General features: G+C 30.4%; 1 protein-coding gene across 1 annotated transcript in view; it reads right to left on the bottom strand.

Moving 5' to 3' along the window:
- LOC105620631 (glutamate receptor ionotropic, kainate 2) overlaps window positions 1-22039 on the bottom strand; it is a 147708-nt gene that overhangs the window by 70477 nt on the left and 55192 nt on the right. The window contains exon 4 of the mRNA XM_012202121.1: window positions 4404-4561. Coding sequence (XP_012057511.1) covers window positions 4404-4561 — 158 coding nt within the window. The remainder of the gene's footprint in view (window positions 1-4403; window positions 4562-22039) is intronic.

The raw sequence follows: 22039 nt of genomic DNA, 5'->3' as shown, positions 1-22039 counted from the left end.
CGTACGTACGTAACCGTAACCGTAACCGTAACCGTAACCTACGACGTACGTACGTAACGTACTACTACTACTTATAGTCGTACGTACTACTACACACACACACACACACACACACACACACACACACACACACACACACACACACACACACACACACACACACACACACACTCTCTCTCTCTCTCTCTCTCTCTCTCTCTCTCGCATACGTGCTTCCTTCCATTTTCTCTCCATTAAGCGAGTGATTTAACGACGATGTCCGTCAGCCTTTTGCAGTTTGCTTGGTACGAAGTCTTAGAACCTTTCGATATATAGATAAATCGTTTGAGTTACTGCTCGACATATTCTCGCGGTTTCTCGAATTCGCGAAAGATTAAATGTCGCTAAGCGTAAACACAATGTTTACGCTTAGCGACATTAGTTTATATGTATAAAATCGTATACACGCGGATAGTAACACTTGAGTGATTTGTCATGTGGTATCAGAAATCACTCATCTGCGAAATATTCGTGATTTTAATTTATTTAGCTTCAGTACACTAATTCAGGATATTAATTCATTTAATTCTTTCATGATATAGAAAATTGTGATATAATAAAATGTGCAATGAGTACTTCTAAAATGTGCGTATTAAGAAATTGTATACAAATATTAGTTCTTTTGCGAATTTGTATTTTTATATTACAGGAAAATAAAGAGAATCAATCAGAAATTCATATAGATGACCAATTATCGTGTTCATCTATTGTAGAATTATATAATTTCGGGGCAGTTTGCAATAAATAACGTTGGTAGTTTATTGTAAGAATAAAAAGTAAATAACTAAAGAAATCTATACAAGATAATTAATAAAAAAGTTACGAGTTTGAGTTAAGAGACAGACAATTTTCCATATTTTTCAAGGGGTGATGCGAATAAACAATAATTAAATTTGTAAGAAATCGATTCTCAATTTATCACATAAGACGCAGGCATGAATGACTTATTCACTCTATATAATTTATAAGTTATAATTTTCTTAATTATCATTTATAATAAAAAAATATTATATTTCTATTTATTACTTGATAAACAATTCTATAATAACTAAATATCGTGATATTTAAATTTTGGTATTTTTTCATATTCTTTTAATTGGAATCAATTTTTCGATCAAATGTTTCACTTTTCTGTAAAATAACACGAATTTCGCATCAATGCTAAATAATGCGAAACATTGTACATTATTCAAATTAAGTTTTTATTTATTTTGACAATTGTATCACAAGTGGACTTGCTGTCCAAATGATTTTCGAGCCACTTTATGTTTTCCACTATGTACTTGTTGCATAGGAAAGTGCCATTCGCGAAAATCAATGTGCAATGTTATCCCGAACGTGTTAAAAATGATTTTGAAACGGTCATCTCGCGCTCGACTACACTCGCAGAGATAAAGTTTTATATCACTGTCAGCATGGGTACTACGAAATGCAGGGTTGCGCAGAAAAGCTATTTAACCGCGAAACAGTATTGCCAGTAAAACTCTTCTCCTCTCGATTTTCCATGTCAGTTCCTTTTTCTCTTAGCTGTCGAAGTGTTCTCCACGATAAAGCGTGATCTTGTCGATCCCATTCAGGAGCCGTTTCTCTTACCGTTAGAAACTCTAGGAAAGCTAAGCACTTCCAGGTGTCCATCCGCTTCGAAAGTCACAGCTTCAGAGATAATCTCTCCCGCTCATACGAGATCCAGAAATCACTATGACTACATTATCAACTACGTGTTCAAGTACAGTCACGCGTTCTTATCTCCTCGCCGCTTTGAAAACTTATCCATGTATTGGACTTACCGAGTATTCATACTCGAATTCACTGAGAATTACAATTTCAGCATTATCTTATCAAAGCACTATATGCATAGTTACATGTATAATATATTGCGATTTTCTCTTGCTAAACTTCTTTTCATCTGCATAAATCTTGGGAATAATTTTAATCGATTTTTACGAATCTTTCAGTCTCGGAGAAAGTTTAGTTTCGAACTTTAACGACGCTTCTTCTTTTCTTTGCGTCTGCACGGTTCGAAAAATACGAGATAGTTTTCGCCACCGGTGATTCTTGTTTCTGCGGGTTTCATTCACTCTCCTTTTATCCATAGCGCTCGCACTAAAGCGGAACGCCGAAATAAATGGTTGGGGAATTATTCACTTTACGAATCTCGGTGAGTGGTTGTAGGGAGTGGAACCAAGATAAGATACGATTTCATTTCCGCCTCGCGGCCACGTTACGCTCTGCGAATATCGTTCATTTCCTTCGTTCACGTCGGGGAATAACTGTACGGTGTCGGCTGTAGGGCGCATCGAAGTTAATCTTTCAACATCTTGAGAGAAGACGCGATGTCGAGTTCTCCAAGCGCGTCAACAAGAGTATTGAAGTTGAAGTATTGTATTATTAAAATCATTTTTGGTTATTCTTTTGACACTTATTGTTCATAATATTATATCGATAGAAATATTTAATATGCATGTCTGGAAAATTACCATAACATTTTATGAATATTTTAAGATCTTTAAGGTATCTATAACGTTTCAAAGCAAAATAAAATTTTTAACAAATTATGAATCCTTTTTTCCTATTATATATTTTCCAGAAATTCCGAAATTGTTTTATTTTACTGAGAAGAAAAAGTACTTAATCTACCTACACACCACTCGTGCGACACACATTGCACCGCATGCGATCCAGCAGAAGTTTTGTAAATTGGTCGCTTTGTTGAAACAAGGAGAATGTAGCGCAAGCGATGAATTTTAAGATAGGATACGTTGCACGTCCAGAGGCAAATCTAACCGAATTTATTCAAATCCCTATCGTTTCACCCTTCTAGCCGTAGGGCGGCAGCAATAAGTCACCGTCGCAGATCGTTTCTATGAATAATGCAATTTACGAGAAACTTTTTCCGCAAAACGAATAATATAGCGCGATGCAGAGGACAAGCATAAATATATTTCGTCAACCCTTTCATATGTCAAGTTGAAAATAATACTTTAAATATGTATGTAAATACTCTTGAAAGAAGAGTAGCAAAAATGATGTTTTATTTCATTTTTAGCTACCATTGTTAAAATATATTTTGTAAAAGAATTTTTCAAAATTTTTTACAATTTTTTCATCTATATGTACAAATTATGCTGGATTTAATTATGCTGGATTTTCCTTTTTGAAGACTGTTATAATAGTTTTTCAATCATAAGTGGTTCAAATCTGTACATTTTCACTAATTAAACTCTGTAAATGCAGATAAGAATATAAATCTTACTTCTTACTTTATTCTAATTGTACTTTAACAGAATTTTAATTAAAGGTTTAGCGAAGAGCACCGTAATCGCGAGATACTTCTTGGGACAGTTTCGGCACTCTCATCGCCGGAAGGATAAGCGAAGCAATCGGGTTATCAGCGGAAAATAGGACGCAAGAGAGAAGATTCACCCATCGGATGTATCCCATAGTTGACACAGTTTCCTAACGGCGGTGCAGTTTGCCGATCGATACCAACACATCCACGTCGCGACTTCGCCTAAGATCACCGCAGTAAGCGGTACACGCCAACATGTTTCAATCTTAATAGGCCATTCTCGGTGCGTATACATACGATACACCACGTGCTACATTGATTGATGTTTGGACTCGTCGTTAATGTGGTGATAATATCGAGTGTGAGAAGTTCTTCTGAGACTGTCTCTCGACTCCGATAGAAGTCTACGCGCTGTTGCAAACGAGAATGATCGATCGGGACCATTTCTGTTGTACGGAATAAATTGAAAACAATTAAGAAAAACGTGACTCTAAATTTCTTTAAAAAATATTCATGTTGGAATAGAATAACCTTACTAAGATTAATGAGCTTTTTGATATATCTTCTTTTTTCATTATAATGTTAAACATCTTATAAATATATAATAATTTTTGCTTCTTGAGAAACTTGTGGTTTACAAATGTATTCCGTTTCTTTAAATTTGATACATAAATTTTGATGAAGCAAAAGAATCCCGGATATTTGCGGATTCCGATTCATGTACTATAAATCGCTTCTGACTTCAACTCAAAATAAATCCTCCTAGCAAGACGAGAGCCAGCTTAAAACGTGGAATTTTTATTTGTAATATCGTTGCTTCCGTTTCAACGTGAATCTATCTTTTGAAAGTACAATAAAAAAAAACAAAATAATAATATGCCCGCGAAATTGGCAAATTAAATTTCTTTGAGAGCATCACAGATTATATTAAGTAAAACACAAGTCAGTAAGTCGTCGTGTAACGAACGAGAAATATTGTGGAATATCAATATTGGGACCATGGAAGCTTAATTTTTTGCCATCTTGCAACCTTGGAAAGAAAACGTGAAAGAATAAGAGTGGAACTAAGACTCACCGATACTCCGATCCTTCGCTCAGTTGTCTAACCGTAATGGGAAATTCGCTAGGTCCGTGCGCTTTCAGAAGTTCCTGCAATCGCACAAGCCCCTCGTTGTTCTCGTAGATAATGGTAAAACTCTTCCAGCCCCAGGCCTTCACCAGATCGACGTACGCCTGGAACATAGGTAATCAATCACAAGCTATGTTATTATTATTACAATCGGGTTAACAGCTGCCTTAACGCTTTTACACGTCTTTTCTATACGATGTAATTTAACTCTTGGTTTCTCTAGGTAGATTGATAAGATGATAATATGCATTCACATGAAGGCAACAAGTGTAACGAATTAATCTTTCATTAAAGAGTATAACATGTATAATGTAATCAGTATCATTTATGTAAAATGTAAAATATCTCAAGTTATATAGGAACGTATACATATAATGTAATTGTATATTATGCTATTGCGTGTTGAAATGAAAATTTAAAAAAATTTTGGAGTGTGGAACTTGAACGTTAGCAATTACTTGTGATTTTTATCTCGTGCAGTACATATAGATATAAACCATTAATATAAATTTCTTTATTTCTTGATATAATAATACTACTTAAGTGGTTAGATACATAAACAAATGGAAAGATTATACAAAAAGTAATTTTATCGCGATATACATTACTAAATTAATTATCGTGCAAATTAATTATTATGTGATTATTGTCATTGTATAAATTATTTAAAAAAGAGTTTATTGCATTCGTGCTAGAATTTATTGCGTTCGTGCTGATCAAATATTCAATATTTGTTGTCATAACATAAGAGGAAGCTTAAAATATAAAACAAAATTTTACAAAAGAGATTAAAAGTCGGAATACTATTAAATTTTTAAACCTAAAAATTTAAGTGTGTTTCTATACATTATAAAATTAAGAAGAATAATTAACATTGTTGTGCCAAAAATTTTTATACAACCATCAATGTTTATTAAATGCGTAAAGTGTCGATAGTGTGCATTGACGAAGCGGCAGCATGAAAAAAAATGTAGATTTGTAAATGTGGAAATTGTGTGTGTTGTGATTCACAGTTAGTAATAAATTGCATACTAGAACGAAATACAACGGGACGCTGCAAAAAATTCGTGAACGGACATTCATGTTTTGCGTTTTGAATTCCGTTAGAATTTTGAATTCTGACAATATTTGAGTGTTGACAATATGTTGCCGATGACATCGCTGATGAATTGTTTGTAAATTACAACTGAGTCAGACGCAAACTTCATAGACATTACTTATTATCGCGGACATAGAATATCGTAAAGTACTATAGTTATTCACCATTACATTTTCTACCGTTTTTTTTGTAGAAAAAAACTGTAAATTGTTTTTTTGTAGAAAAAAACTGTAAATTGTCAGAGTAAATTGTTCGTTAGAGATCATATTATATTCTCAAAAGCACAGTTATTTGCCCCAATGATGATCTAAAATCACTTTCACATATTATCGTAAGTTCTCTATCAACCTTTCTTCAATCATTATTCTGAATGCCAAATTTGTAATTCAATTAATATTGACTTGTTAAAAACAACTGTTAGTGATCCTATCATCCAACTAGAGAAATCTTATTTAAGTGCCTTTAACAATACAATTTATTTATAAAATATTTTAATGATTTTAATGTATTTTTTAAGAAAAAATTTTTATCGTATATTATATTGTACTTGATTAAAGTTCATAAAGCATAACTATATTTCCGATTTAAAATAAGCATTTTCTGCTGCGCACTTTCTACAATATATGATGCGACTTGATTGTATTATGATGCGACGGAATAGCTCTTATGAGAGTAGCTCGTAAGAGACTAGTTTTGCAGCGAGTAGCTCATCTATAGTTCAAGCTTTTAACTGGGAAAACAAGTATCACACAGTCGCGACGGCCTTCAATGAACGAATCAAAGACTGGCTGGAGATACTTTCGCGAGAATTCACTTCGCAGCCGCGTTTTTTCCGATAATCTAAATTCGCCATGAAAGAGTGAATGCATATTTTTTAACAAGAAACCTCCATTGTAGTCTCGCATACTATCATCTGTATCCCATTTTATTTCGTCCTTTTTTGTGAATTTCAAGACTTTATATTACTGGTCTTTTTGAAGATTTCCTTCGCCGCATTTTTTATAATACAATCAAATATTTAGCTGCATAATACTCAAAATAATTTTAAGCCGTTAGAATTACAATACGTTATACAATACGTTATTACATATTCTAGACTGCCGCCTTAATTTTTATTTTGGCAACACAGATAAAGTCATTTCGTGAATTTTGTTAGTTGAATTCTTTAATTTCTTAAACTTTTTTATTACGAAATTTATTTTAAATTATGAACATCTTGCCATTCATATTCTCTTTTTTTAATTTCTTAGAAAATATTTTAACAGAAAATTTTGCTTTATTCCTTATCTTTTATAAAATAAAAATAATGTTTCTACTAAATTTCTTATTAAAAGAATATAAATTGGCAGGTTAAATCATAATTTTTCTTATTTTAAAAAATATATATGTATACAATTTTTCATTCATAAAATAAACTTCGGAACATGATAGATCTCATTAAAAGAATCAACTTTTGTTAAAAAATTTGCATTTTCTGTTGCATTTTTAAAGAATTACATATCTGATTGTATGTGTCTGACAATACTGTTTTTGCAAAATGATAAAAAAACAGACATGTTTTTTTTATCATGGAAACTAGTTACACTGCAACGTCTATGCTGCTACGTAATCGATTGTATAAGTATGCTCCTTAACAAAAGTCTTTTTCAGATCTGTTATCTTTCCTTTGATGTTTATCATGAATCTTGAAACACTCTGCATATTATTATTTTACAACTATACATCCTTATAAAGCTTTTCTGGATTTAGTATACCTGATTGTTTTAAAATCACAAAATCTATTTTTATTATTTATAACTCTTTTCATTAATAATTAATATTAAATTTGTTTTTACTATAATTGTATTATTGAACGTTTGCTGCGTTAAATAAAAAATATGCAATAAATATTAATTTTTTACAGAAGTTATAGGGAATGAACGATTTTGCTGAAGTATCTAAAAATTTAGCTAGATACAGATCTAAAAATAATTTTGTTTGAATCATTAAAGTAATTATGTAGGACGCTTAAATTGGTTTTTAGAATATTAAAATTTTTTGCAGCATTGTCAGCAATGCTTAAGCGTTCTACATAATTATTTTGATGGTCTAATAAAATTATTTTTAGATATGTATCTAGCTAAATTTTTAGATATTTCAGCAAAACCGTTTTTTTCGTATGAAAAGATAAAACTGATTTAGATGTGCCATATCCAGTTGTAGCCGTTATAAAACGGATACTATGACATTCCAGAATTAATATTTATATGTATTTAATGTATATTATACATCTCAAAGTGTCATATGAAAATAACCCAAAATAAAAAACTAAATTTTCAGATATTCAAAATATCTTTTTATATGAAGGATTTCTAAATATAAATAACGGACATTTATACGAAGTTTGTGTAATTTTCTATACTTATGCATTCTAGACTTTATATTCTATTGTATATATGATTTAACTTTTTGTTGTCTTATTTATGTTTTTATAATGTTTATGTAGAATATTTAGCGACGTTAAAATCGAATTAATATGAGCCGATTATTCTCAAAGTGTTGTAACTTGGAAACACAGTTAAGTAGGATGCAAGTAGAAATTAATGCAATGTACCTACTTTAGTAAGGAAGATATTCCAAACTTATCTTATTCCACTTCCCAAAATCAACTCGTCCATGAAATTTATTACAAGTGCTATGCTGCGTGCGAAATTGCGATTTTGCAGGTATAGTAACTTACAATTTAGAACGTCAGATCGCTCCACAGTTTTTATTTATACTATTGCTTGTTATTTTACGCAATACGTATTCATATAAAAAAATAAAATGTAGATTTTTCAACGATACCATTGTGTATCATTTTTGATCATTTTTTTACCTGTTAACAGAGATAGTACGATTATCGACCCAGTTACTTGTCCATTTGCTAACAGTCTCGTACTGTCACGGACAATGGTTGCTGGCGAATTGCCAAGATGCATTCATTAATAATATGGTGATTATATACTGTAAGTTTTTGCCGAATCGGAATTTACTAAATTTATCAAGTTACACTCTTAATTTTTTAACAAATCAGTGATGTGGGAATGCACTTCTTCTGTAATTGTTTTATAAAAAATAATGAAATAAAGATTTTGATGAATCTATTTACATACTTGATGAAATAGAAAAATGGATTAGAAATGACGTATTTACAGGATACACTAATTTCAATATATATTATACATATATTTCAGAAACGATATTTCCTTTTCGCGATTCGCAAAAATCGCGTAATATCGAGGCACAAGTTAAATTAGGTTGAGCAAACAACGTTTGTTTAAACTCGCGCTGTAATATGATATGTAATGACAAACATAGCTTGATGTAGATTGACTTTCTAAAAGCAAGTCTGCAAGTTTGGTAGATGTATGTCAAATGGACACATTCGTTATTATATTCTTTCCTCATATATTTTGTAAATTTATCAAATTTTAAAAATTAAAATCTCTATACAACCTGTATTTAATAAAATATGTGTATATATTAAAATTAAATTAATATTTTAGAAAAACAACTGTGATAACAGCGTAATTATTTTATTCAAATTTATACATTAAAAATAAATTATGATATGTGAAAATATAATTAAAACAGTCATAATTGAAAATTTATTTGTTTATAGATAGACATCGGAAATGAAATGATAGCTTTATAAAACCTAGTTCTCTGTATTTTACAGATTTTATTACAAATTGACAATACTTCGTAATGAAGTTGGAGATACTGATTGGGCAAAACAATATTTTTTAAATATTCTCTGCGTAATGTGAAATTATTATCTGTTTAATAAGACCGATGCAATTTACGCAATTTCCATCCAATTTCCAATTTCTGTACCCTCTCTATTCTCCGCCTAGTTTCCAGGAAAGGGAATAAATCGGTCGGTGTTCGCGCGGAATACTAGCCGATGTTGTATACCCATGCATCTCCCATAATCGCAGGACTTCGTGACTTCGATCGCGACAACTATGCTCGACGTGTCCGTCGTGTATTCGCACGTGCCGAACCAACCCCAACCGGTACCTATGAATAACGCACTACGCTCGCCGCTACTGCAAACGCCAAAATCTCGTTCGTTGTGTATTTTGTGCGCGGTAATGTATCGCGGTCGGATCGATGTTTAAATTACATCCGGTGTAGGGCACGACATAAATTACAGTCTGCGATGCTTGTAAAATATCTGAACGTTTCGTAGCGAGGTTTGCGTGCCCGATAATTTCACAGCTTCCGACGATAATCGACGACTGCGATTGAATCTGCTGTCGCAATCGGTTCGAAAATAGCTGGATCTTCAGAAGATATATTTCGACATTTTTATTGAGTAATGCATTTGTTCAAATTAATATCTGCAAGCTCAGCGCAAAATGCAGTGACACACATTTTTTATGAATCAATGCTAGAAGTATTATGTATTATACTATTGTATTAATAATATGACGATATAAAAAGTATTATTACGTATTAATTTTTTTCTTTCATTTTATAATAATTGATATGAACATTATATAATATTTTATCTAAAAAAATAAAAGAAAAATAGAATTAATTTGTTCGACAATTTTGATAATCGGTTTCTTGTTATAATCTATTTATTATCTTTTTTCTTTTAAGCATTCTTAAAACTTGTTTAATATTATTTAAGGACGTTGTTCTATTATTATTAATGTCGTTATTAAATGCAAAATGATATATTTTACAGAAATGAATAAAAAAAGGAGCAAAACTATTTATATACTGATTTCTAAAAACTTAAAGTAGCTCAAAATTTTAATATAAAAAATGAGACACTTATTGAAGTCGATAAAAATATCTGTTTAAGGAATTTATTTAAGATGTTTTTATTTCATCAAAATAGTGAAACGCATAATGTGGTAAATCAAGTTAGTTTACGATCATATATTGAAAACCACAGCATATTAATAAATTATCTCTTTGATATAAATACATACATACATTATTTAATTATGTATTAATCATTTAATTATCATTATTTTAGTATTGATTTATACATTATAATGTAATATAAATATTTATTATGTATCTGTACTTATTTACAGTATTTATACTTGAATCGTACAGTTTTTATAAAAGTAATTTTGCATTTATAACGACAGTTATAGATTCATTTGTGAAATAATAAAAAGAGAGTGATAGCCTTCAAAAAAAGTAATTTTTCACTCACATCCAACTGAATCAATTTTCTAGTTGTTGTATCAATTAATCCTGTCAATTTTTCAAAATTCTTTTTGTTCCACATCATTTTTCATTGCGAGGAATCGATTCGCATAGAGATATACTACAGCAAGAGTTTTGGGAAATTATCAAGAGGTACTTTGTGAGAAAGGCATCGTGTCGCCGAAATTACGTATTCACAAAGTGCGACGCAGACATGTAAGAGCGCGCGGACCTCGTGGCCGATGCAAATTGGGCGGAAATATTTCAGCGGTGAAATATTTAAGTCGCCTTACGCGTCGCCGCGGTGGCTCTTATCATAGTATCGGAGTTCGCACGTGACATGAGATTTATTACGCTCGTTACATTGCCATTTCAAGCACGTCTGCGGTCGAGTACGTTACGCTTTACACGACAGTGACCGTAATGCAGGTTGATCCGTGTCTTCTCTCTTATGCATTCTCTTTTACCTAATTTAGAATAAATTGTACTTTACTACAGATATTAAAATCGCAGGTAATATATAGTGTTCTCAAGAATTTTCGTGAATAAATTTTAAGAATATAAATGTATAAGGAAAAAAAATTATTACAAATGATGTTAAATATTTTAATTTGACAATGTTTTGATTAGTGTGCATTAATTATAAGAATATTTTTTTATCGACAATTAAAAAAATCTGAATAGATTAGTGTTTTATGTAATGCGGATGAAATTATCCTAATATGTTGTTAATTATAGCTTTTAAGAGATTAGCAAATTTCTTGGTATCGAAAATTAAAAAGGGATTCGACTAATAATAATCAGATGGTTTTGTTTCGATGAAACTCCCAACCTGAAATTTTTCAAAGAATCCATCTCGTTAGGAACAGCCGTGAATTTGGGGCATCCTGCTTGCGCGCGCAGATGGTACATAAGGCGTGAGTGCATATGCTTTTATCTCACCGCCATATCCCACGGTCGATGCTGTGCTGCTTTCCATAATGAACGCGGCGCGTCAGTCTGCGAGTTCGCAGATGCATTCTTTCTCCGGGTATAGCACGGAACAAGTTCTCCGTGTTGCATTTTTCAGATGGATTTTTATGCCGAATTCTGAGAAGTGATTCGCGGCGTCCTTGATTTATTCGGATTAAGCGCAATTCAAGATGCATTCGCACGTCGCTCGATTCTCTGTGTGACTAACATAATTTATTTTACATTGCTTCGCGAGAAGAATTTCATTGCTAGAATATTACGTCCCGAAAACTGAATTTTATAATATAAAATATCTTTATATAAAGTACAACTTCTTTGGCTAATCAATTATTTTATGTCTCACTAAAATCTCTTTCGTAAAAACCTGTTTCTAGTTTTCATATTTTTATAAAATTCGACAACTTATGAAATATCTAATAATAAATTCATAGGAACTTAGAAATAATTAGAAAAAATGAAATATAACATTATAATATAGTTTTTACTACGTTTAATTCAAATTTTATATGTTATACATTGATTATTCGGTTTATCTATAATTTTTTTTTGCATAATAAAATATTTTAAAATGTTCCGACACTTTTGCATTAGATTCTTATATATGTGTAAAGAATACTGCACACTTATTACTGACTTTTTATATGTGTAAGATCGTACCTACGTAAAGTATAATAGTTATTCATAGCATGACTAATAAAATGCTTGCAAATGTATACTCCTGAATAATAAGATCAAAAGAAGGAACATCTACTCAGCTTGTATGATTTTTCTAAATAGCTTGAATGAATAGCGCACACGACAAAATCTTTCTAGTTTTTACTGCGTCTAAAACATTTATATTTCAAGTTTTTAATTTGTTATATCCGCTCATTCGCGCTTTATACTTTTTTTATGTATACATCCAATCAAAAGTTTTTAAACGTTCCACACTTCTGAATTGGATTCATACCCGTATAAGGAACCTTTTGCTCTATTATTAAGTTCTTATAATATGATAAATAAGTTCTATGTAAAGTAAGTTATTCGTAATAGCGCAATTAACACACTATTTGCGAACGTATTCCTTATAATAAGATCTCACAGAAAAAATATCCGTATCTATACATTCGTATAATTGAGCCATCTAGATCAAATAATGCGTATAATAATATCTTTCTAATACAATAATTATTGTGTCTCAAATATTCATATTTCAAATTTTTTAATTTATTATGTACAATTTTAACTTATAATTATTCATAATTTATAATTATATGATTCAGTTTATAATTTTTATACGAGGACATTTAATCAAAAGTTTTTAAACGAGCTATGCTTTCACATTGAGTTCTTACGCGCGTAAAGAGCCTTGTTCTCTCATTGAGTTCTTACGCGCGTAAGATCTATGTAAAGTAATAGTTACCTGTGGTAACGCGACTAACGAACCGCTTGCGGACATACTCCTTGTAATAAAATCTCAAAAGGAAGAACATTCGTCTGTGTTCCAAGTTCGTATGATTTTTCTAGCTTGCTAGACCGAACAGTGCACGAAAATCTTTCTTTTGCTCCTTTTCTTCTCAAGATGTTTTCTATCTATATAAAGTTTCTCTCGCTCTCATTGTAGAATAAATCCCAATTCATTCCAATGTAGGATTACATTCAGACGCTGTAAGGCACTTAATGTATTTATGAAAATATCGCATTTTAAATAACAAGGGGTAAAAGGGAAACCTAAATGTGCCCTATAGTTTTTAAAAAGAGAGATTTTTTTGTTATAAACAGATTGTTATTCTTCCATTATAAGATTTTTTTTTCCATAATTTTTTCTTTTCCTTAGTTTTTCTTTTTCCATTTACTTTTCTTTTACATAGTAAAAATTTTCACACACACACACACACACACACACACACACACACACAAACATACACGCGCGCGCGCCATAACCATAACATTATAATAGTTGATGGCAAAATTTACATATATAGAATATAGAATATATAATTGGCGTTAATCCCGAGTGTGAGAAACTGTTCCAATTTCAATTTTACATTATATTCTAACCTTATTGATGATTTTTTAATGCTTTTTTAGACGATAAATGTATAATCAATTAACGCCTCTTCAATTCGTTTCATTATGCGATTATAATTTGTTAATTACAAGTACCAGAGGAAAAAAAATTTGATTATTTCTCTTCTGAATATTGATTGTTAAATTAATAAAATGATTTATATCACTAGATCTATAACTACATTACTAGATCTACATCACATTCTCAGTTATTTTATTATAGTATATTTCAATTTTCTATTATTTTCTTCGGATATATCATCTTCCAATAACATTTCATGATATCTTTACCTATTTCTTACTGCCATGCTATATTAATACTTGTGCTACTGATATAGAACATATACTAAATTTTAATTTTTATTGATCTCAATTATTTTTTATGGATTTTATTTCAATTATTTCGTAATATTTTTATTAGACATTACCATTAAAACACAATAATTATTAGGTGTAGTAAAAAGAAATCCTATTTTTACATGAAATTGAATGGAAAAATAATGGATTTCTTTTTACTACACCTAATATATAAAAAACAGTTTTTGTACGCAAAAGACTAAGCTTTAAATTAATCTTTAAAAAATAAGTTTTTAATTAATGTTGTGTATCAGAAATTAAGTGATTATTTACCATGTATTTAAAAAAAAATTTAATTTAAATTTTGTAATATGTAGACATAATAAAAGTAAACATTTTTGCATAATTACATTCATAATATAGGAATTTAGCATTCTATTGTTCAATATTTAAAATTTTGTCCGTATTTTCCATATTATATATAATGTGAAAAACAAAGAACATATATAGCATTTTTCAAAATAAACTGAATAAAAATAGGTAGTTGTGATTTATGAATCGAAAGATTAATTAGCACATTAAATTCAAATAGAAGAAATTAAAATTTTCTTTAATATCTCTCATATAATTCTTATCGTATTTTCTGCGCACCAAAAGTTTAAGTTTCATTAGCTTTCCAGAAATAACGTGTTAAAATTAGTGACTGTCGATTATCATTTTTTATTTATAATTACAAATCTGAAAAGCAACAATTATTTTAAAAGTTTAAATCTAACAAGAGAAAAATAAAATTTCTGGTTTTTTTCGACCATTATTTTGTATTTCAACATTTCTACACAATATTATACGTATACGTATACCGCCAGTGAAAAACACAAAATTTTTACGAAATATAATGTTAACTACATTATTTATAAAAAGTTATTTTTGGAATAAAAAATATGTAACCATAAAAAAAACATGATATGCGTAATTATTACATAATTTTTTATTTAAAAATAAATTTTAATTTTATGCCATATTATTATCACATTGAATATATGTGTAGAGTAACGTAGCAGTCTCAACACCGTTGCTAATATTTGAATGTGTTATATTATATTTGTGAGAATTCTAGTATTATTTGTAATGTAACAATGAAAAGGGAATACATATATCAGAAATAAAATTATCTAGATACTAACGTGAATTTTCTCTTGCATTGTCAGTATTAGTTAATTATACTCAGTGGTGCTTCAAACGAATTTCTATTAAATTTCGCTTACCATCTACGCACACAAAATCTAGGGCGATTGCCACATCGGGCTTTTTGTTCGCTGCGCAATGTTGTTCCGCTGAAATTTCGTTGCTCGAATTTCACTGCAGCTTATCGTGCTCAGTAACAATGAATAAAACTACTACTTCCGCTGTATAATAATCCTCATTGAAAAAATTAATATCAAAAATATTTTTGACGGCAGTTTCGATCAACCAATAAATTAATTAATCATTAAATCAAACAATTAAGGAAAAAGCCTATAAACAGTCACGGCTAAATTTTAGTATTTAATAACATTTTTATATATTACATTTTACGAACATCTTTTCAGTTCTTTAAACTGCGCATCGATTGTTGTCGGATTTCTAACGCAAATTACAAATTGAAATAATAATTTGACAAATCTCTCTCAAATTGTTTGTTGTCCTTCTATTTTTTCTTGTATAGGATAGTTACTAAAAGATTTTATATGATTTTATATTCCTCAAATAAATTCAAGATGAAAACTTTATATAATGTCTGAACTGCTTATTATTAGATTCAAAGAGTATGAAAGTTCAAAATTTTTTCCTAAAATTTCGAAAACCACTCAAATTATTTTGATGAAACTTGTATATGTTTAAAATTAATTATATAAAATAATTTAATCAAAATAATTCGAATTTTTTTAATTTTTGGAAAAAACAAAAAATTTTTTCTTTAACTTTGTATTTTTTGATACTTTATTTTTGATACTGTATTTTTGAAATTAAGCCATTTCGGACATATGGTTATATGAAGTTTTCATCTTAAATTTTTTGAAAAATCCGCCTTAAAATTTTTTAGAATATTTAGTAGCCACTCTGTAATTATTGCGAATAATATTATCACATGCCGCGGTGATATCATGATTGAATTAGGATGACTTGTATGCAATTTAAAAGAATCCCGCTTGAGATAATATTTTTCGCAATAAGTTATTTTTTTACAGGTATTAAGTTACTATTAGCATCATCTAAATTGACGTTCAATTTGATTTATGAAATTATTATTTCAGTTTATGATTGCGTTGCAAAATCAACAATTTTATATAATATAATTTTTATATAATATAATTTTAAATAATATAATTTTAAATAATTGAATTCACTTTAAAATATCGATTTTTATTTGTATATATAAATTAAATATTTAATGTAAGTTGATATAAGTGACTGTAGATTGTACACTAATTGTAGAAATGTAGAAAATAATTGAGCGAGATAAAAAAATCATATTATATAAATCAAAACATGAATTAAATGCTTATGTCTGCAACATAAGCATGAATTTCTGTCGAAGACAATGATACTCAAGAAATATTCTTTTATCCGTTCTTCGAATCCTATTTGCGATAAATGCTCTTTGCATTTTCAGCAATGGTTCTTTTCTCCGTACATCATCTCCTACTTGACAGCAAAGTTTTCGAAATGCATTAGAAGAGAGAGGTGAGCGAGAAATCGGCGCTCTTAATTCTTTTATAATATAACTCTCCTTAATGCATTCGTAAATAATGCATTCTCGGGTGCGCGTCGCGTTCAAAGTATGCCATCTCGGCTCAGTTCACCGACGTATTTCAAATGTCACCGTCGACATTAAAATTGCCTCCAGAATAGCGTAATGATGGCGAACTGTGAAGGCGAGACGTCGATTACGAACGGTGAAACTCACGGCAACAAGCAGCTTAGTCCGCCGCGAACAACGGATAATTCCCAAACGTGCTTGCTTCCCTCTTCCTCCCTCTCGATTACGTTCGTTCTCTTCTCGAACATGAAATGAGATTACGTCTGACGTGCTAGATGCAACGGAGTTATTCACTTCCGAGGTAATACAACCGCTTTATTCGACGGTACCATATTCCACATCCGCGCTTCGCCGTGTACGATATTGCGTCTACATTTCTTGACGATCGCCCTTCCTCCGTCTTCGGTCCATACCTTCAATAAAGCGCATCATTCCGTGCGCCCGCTACTCCAGAAATAATGCTCGCAATATACTGCGAATGAATTTCGTTGAAGAGTGATCCTGTCAAGATAATTTCACAGAGAATCTGCGTAAGTGATTCTGATAAGATACTGAATTTCTTAGATCTTGATTCAGAGATGATAACCTATTTTAATTTGGATCGCTTGTAATAATTTAGATCATCTAACAGTTGCAAAAAGTGCTGGTAATAGAAGACAATCGATTTAATGCATAATGAAACATAGAAATATTAAACTCTAATAATTAACATGTCTAATAATTAACTCTAATAATTAAGTATACATTTCTCTGTGCAACAAGAAAAATTAATTTTTTAATTTTTAGTTAAAGAATTAATCTTTTTTTTTCTATTTATGATACATTAATTGTTGCATAATGAATTGCAGAAATTCTAGATTTTAAAAGAAGTTAAACAGCCAGCGTACACCGCGTGATTGAGTTGATTAGTCGGAACTTGCAAGCTTAAGCGTTATCACGTATCAGCCCCGACAAGTGGAACGCTCATCATCGTGTCAGAGACGAATGCTCGAGAATGCAATCCATTCACCATCCGACATGCTTTCCACTGTAGTAGATGAGAAAAGGCAGCGGAAACGAAAAGAGATGCGGTCGGCATTACGAACGATTGCTAAACGAGCACGAAGAAACCTTGCGAAAGAGGAAACGGAAGTAAATAGCTAATCGGCGAGATACGAAAGATGGGAAAAAGAGTGCAATCGGCTTTCAATCGCGTGGATGTACGTGGTTTCGTTGAATGACTGGTAACCCAATCCCAGAAATAAACGTTCATTCGGAGTGCATCACACTGACTGGGCGAATTCTTGACTCGTCTATAGCGCTTAAAGGGCGAACAGAGAAAGTGAGAGAGGGAGAGAAGCGGTATAGCTATACATTGTTGCTGGAGGAGAGTGCGCATTCAGTCATTGAATGCCGCACGAGCAGAATCAAGTGGGCCCTTACCAACGATTGTTTAGATCAGGAATAGCTTGTGCATTGAGTAAGATGACAATCGTTTTAGGATAAAATAAGAAGTTGTGATATTGCGTCCTTTGTTTGAATTACATAAAAAGATGTAAACATATAAAAACTTAACTAAAAAGAATAATCTATTATTTTACTTATTGCGCATTATATTTGTCTTTACACTTCGTGCAAAACTACGTCATAAGAGATAATTTTCTTTTCTTTTCACAATTTTTAATTTTTAATTTTTAATATTTAATTTTTGCATAATTGTTCTTAATAATTAATATACATAGTATAATATATTCATACATGAAACATAAAATGTACTAATTCAATTTAATTGTTAAAAGTTTCATTATAAGTTAATAACATGTCTAATGCTGTATATTAAATATTTGCAAAAATGAATTATCTTAAATTTTTTTCTGGATAGGAAATAAACTTTACGTCTATCAAATAATATTTTTATTAAAATTAGAATTTTATTATTTTAAACTGATAAATTCAAAATATTTAACTTTTTCATCAAATTAAAACTTTTTTTATATTTGTGATTTAATAATATCTAACTAAAAAAAGATGCAGTTAAATTAAAACGAGTGTTAAATGTTTCATTTAAGGCTTTATACAGCTTTTTTTAAGTCTTTTTTTAAGTTTAATGGCGATGCCAGCATTGACGAGACAAAGAGGCACAGTAAAGCTTAATGAACAAAGGCTCGATTAGGAAACAGTACAAATTGAATTCCAACAGCAACATAGCGGCTGATTCAACTGATCCATCCACACCGGCTGCTGGTTCGACGACTATAGCAGCATAGAAGCCGGTCCATTATCGGCCACGAGGAAGATCGTTAAATCATTGCTGTGGTAATGGCAATTGCGCCCCTCGCGGTTCATTAACACCAACATATCGCCCACTATATCATCATAATGTCGATTAGCTTGAGAACGGAATGACCAATGCTATTTCATCATTTTAAGTTCAGAAATAAACAATATATAGATATATATTCTCTTTCAGTATACAGAATAATTTTATTTATAGAGAATTTTTCGATTAGAATATAATCATGATTATATAGAGAAGCTGCATCAATTTATGTACTTATCTAAATATAATATCCAATAATAAGTACATAATTACTAATCAGTAGTGATATCTTATTGATAATTAAAGATTCATGCTGATAAGTAATCATTGTATAAATGTTATATATTTATTTATATATGTATATAATATGTAATAACATTTAAATGATTTTATTTACTTATTTATTGAAATTACAAATAAAAAATATGTAGTTTTTCCCTCTTTTCTCTAATTAAAATTTTGTTATTAAGAGAGCGATAATTTTATATGAATTTGCAAAATGTTTGCTTCTGATGGCTTACCAAGAATTCTTTCATTTCGCTAGAAGAAAATAGCACGCCAGAAGAAGCAGTCTACGTCCGCGTAGGAATGCGAATCGAAATACCTGACAATTCGATTTCGACACGGACAATACGAACTGTCCAAAAGTTCAAAGTGAGATTGGATAGATTCGTCTTCGCGTTTGACTGTAATAATTAGAGCGTCTCGTTCAGAGACATTTCAAATATGAAAATGATAGAGCAACTTTTAATGTAGCATTATTTTCATAGAAAACTATTAAAAATTTCTTATATGTGTATTGTATACTGAAGTCACCTTATCGACATAATTTTTACTGATGAGAAATTTGATATATTTATAAAGTACAATAAAAGGTTAAATATTATTTAGACTATGTTTTAGCATTTTTATCGCAAAATTAATTGAAGTAACAATGTTCAACAAAAATAAGTGAAGAAGGCGGAAAGTGCCATATTCGATCAAAGCGGACCTTAGTGTCTAATAATATATATATGTTGTATTTTACAATTTCCAGGTCAAACTGCACTGATTATTTGTCGATCTTGAAACACAAGGTCTGTCTTTTATTCCTGCTCTCTCTGAACTGGTGCACACGGTGCAATAAGTTAAAGTGAAATAAATATACGTTTGTTTCATTTCAATTTATTGCACCATGTGCACCAGTTCAGAAGTACAGAAATAATAAACAGACCTACAGTCTTAGACTAAAGGAGTATGTAATATCACAAATTAAATTGACAAGCAATTTAATATTATTGATATTAAGCATCTTTAAAGCATTGTAAATAATTTATTGAAAAATATCACCTCAGTCGAGATTTTCTGAATTCTGTGGACATCTTATCAATTCGATCACCAATTCGAGATGATATTATTTACAATAATAGTACATGTAGGAAGAACGTTACTTTTCAGGCGCCGTAAATAAATGAAATTTATGATAATAATTATTATTTTTATTAATTACTTCAAATAAAATAGTAATTGATATTTTTTTCTATGTTCTAAAGATAATCCATATAAAAATAATATTTTTCATTTAAACATTTATTTTATATTATATAATGCAATTATAATATTCCAATAATTTTAAAAGTTTAATTAATAAATAAGTTATAGTTTACGTAAAAGTAATTGGCGCAATTTTCTTGCAGTTGATACTTTTTATAAATAAGAATTGCTTCTTTTTATTTTATCATCTAATAAATATGCATTTTGCGACAGTAATTTGTTGCCATTTTGTGGAAAATCACGGTGCGAAGAGTATTAGTTATCTCCATTGGTTCAACCAATGCGAATCAAAGAGACTCACTGGCTTCTTTTTACTTCATTTTTCTATTTCTTGCAATCGCCTTTGAACTACGCATAAGATACCGGAAAGTAAAATATTTCCGTCGTTGGGTTGACTGAATGAGACTGTCGCTCGTTTGACGGAATCGACGCTAACGTTCACCCACCTCCGCTGTCTTTTTTGGATTTTCCTTTTCCTTCGTCGAGTACTCTAATCAGGACGCCGCTGCTCTTCTAGTGAATTTTGCATTTTCGCCGTTGAAAATGGCAGGACTCCGCCGAGGAAAGAACTCGGGCGAGAGAAAACTGCTCTAACACCGTGAAATAACTGACGACGTAAGCTACTTCCCTCCGGTTTACTAGACTCACAATGGAAATCTGAGACTGAGAAAACCTGATGTTTATCACTTTCAGAATGCGAAAGCTTATTAAATGTTCCTCCTCTTTCTTTATGTTTTTCAATCTCTCTTGTATGTTCATATCTTGTTGTGTAAACAACGGATTTTATAAATTAAGAAATTAAACTCTAGAATAAATTTTAATAAACATTTTAATAAAAAAGATGCGTCTTTTTTAATCATTGTTGTATTAGTTTAGACTTCAAATTGCGTTTAGATAATTATTTTAAATCAAGTTTTGAATATTTGTATAGTAAATTGATTTTCTACACGTAGATAAAAAATTTTTCTAGAAATTTCTTTCATTATTTTTTTAATGGAATGTATTAGAATATTATTTTTATTTCCTTACGTAACATTCATATTTTTGTTTATAACGATTTTACATTCAAACATTTTATCAGATATATGTAAATCACGAAATCTATTAAAGCAAATTGTATGAATATATGTGTTAATTAAAATTGTTATATGATTGTAAGTTTATCAGAATATTTTAAAGTACTATTATGGAATATGGAAGTTGGTTGATTTTTAAGAAATCAAAGCTTGATAGTGCGACACACTGATACGACAAATAAATTCTGAAGATTCTAATTGAAATTCTTACTCTGACGAGAGAGAGAGAGAGAGAGAGAGAGAGAGAGAGAGAGAGAGAGA

Source organism: Atta cephalotes (genome assembly GCF_000143395.1).
Source record: "Atta cephalotes unplaced genomic scaffold scaffold00028, whole genome shotgun sequence".
In the NCBI taxonomy this organism is placed as follows: Eukaryota; Metazoa; Arthropoda; class Insecta; order Hymenoptera; family Formicidae; genus Atta; species Atta cephalotes.
The sequence above is the reverse complement of the archived record's forward strand: the minus strand, read 5'-3'. Positions and strand labels throughout refer to the sequence as shown.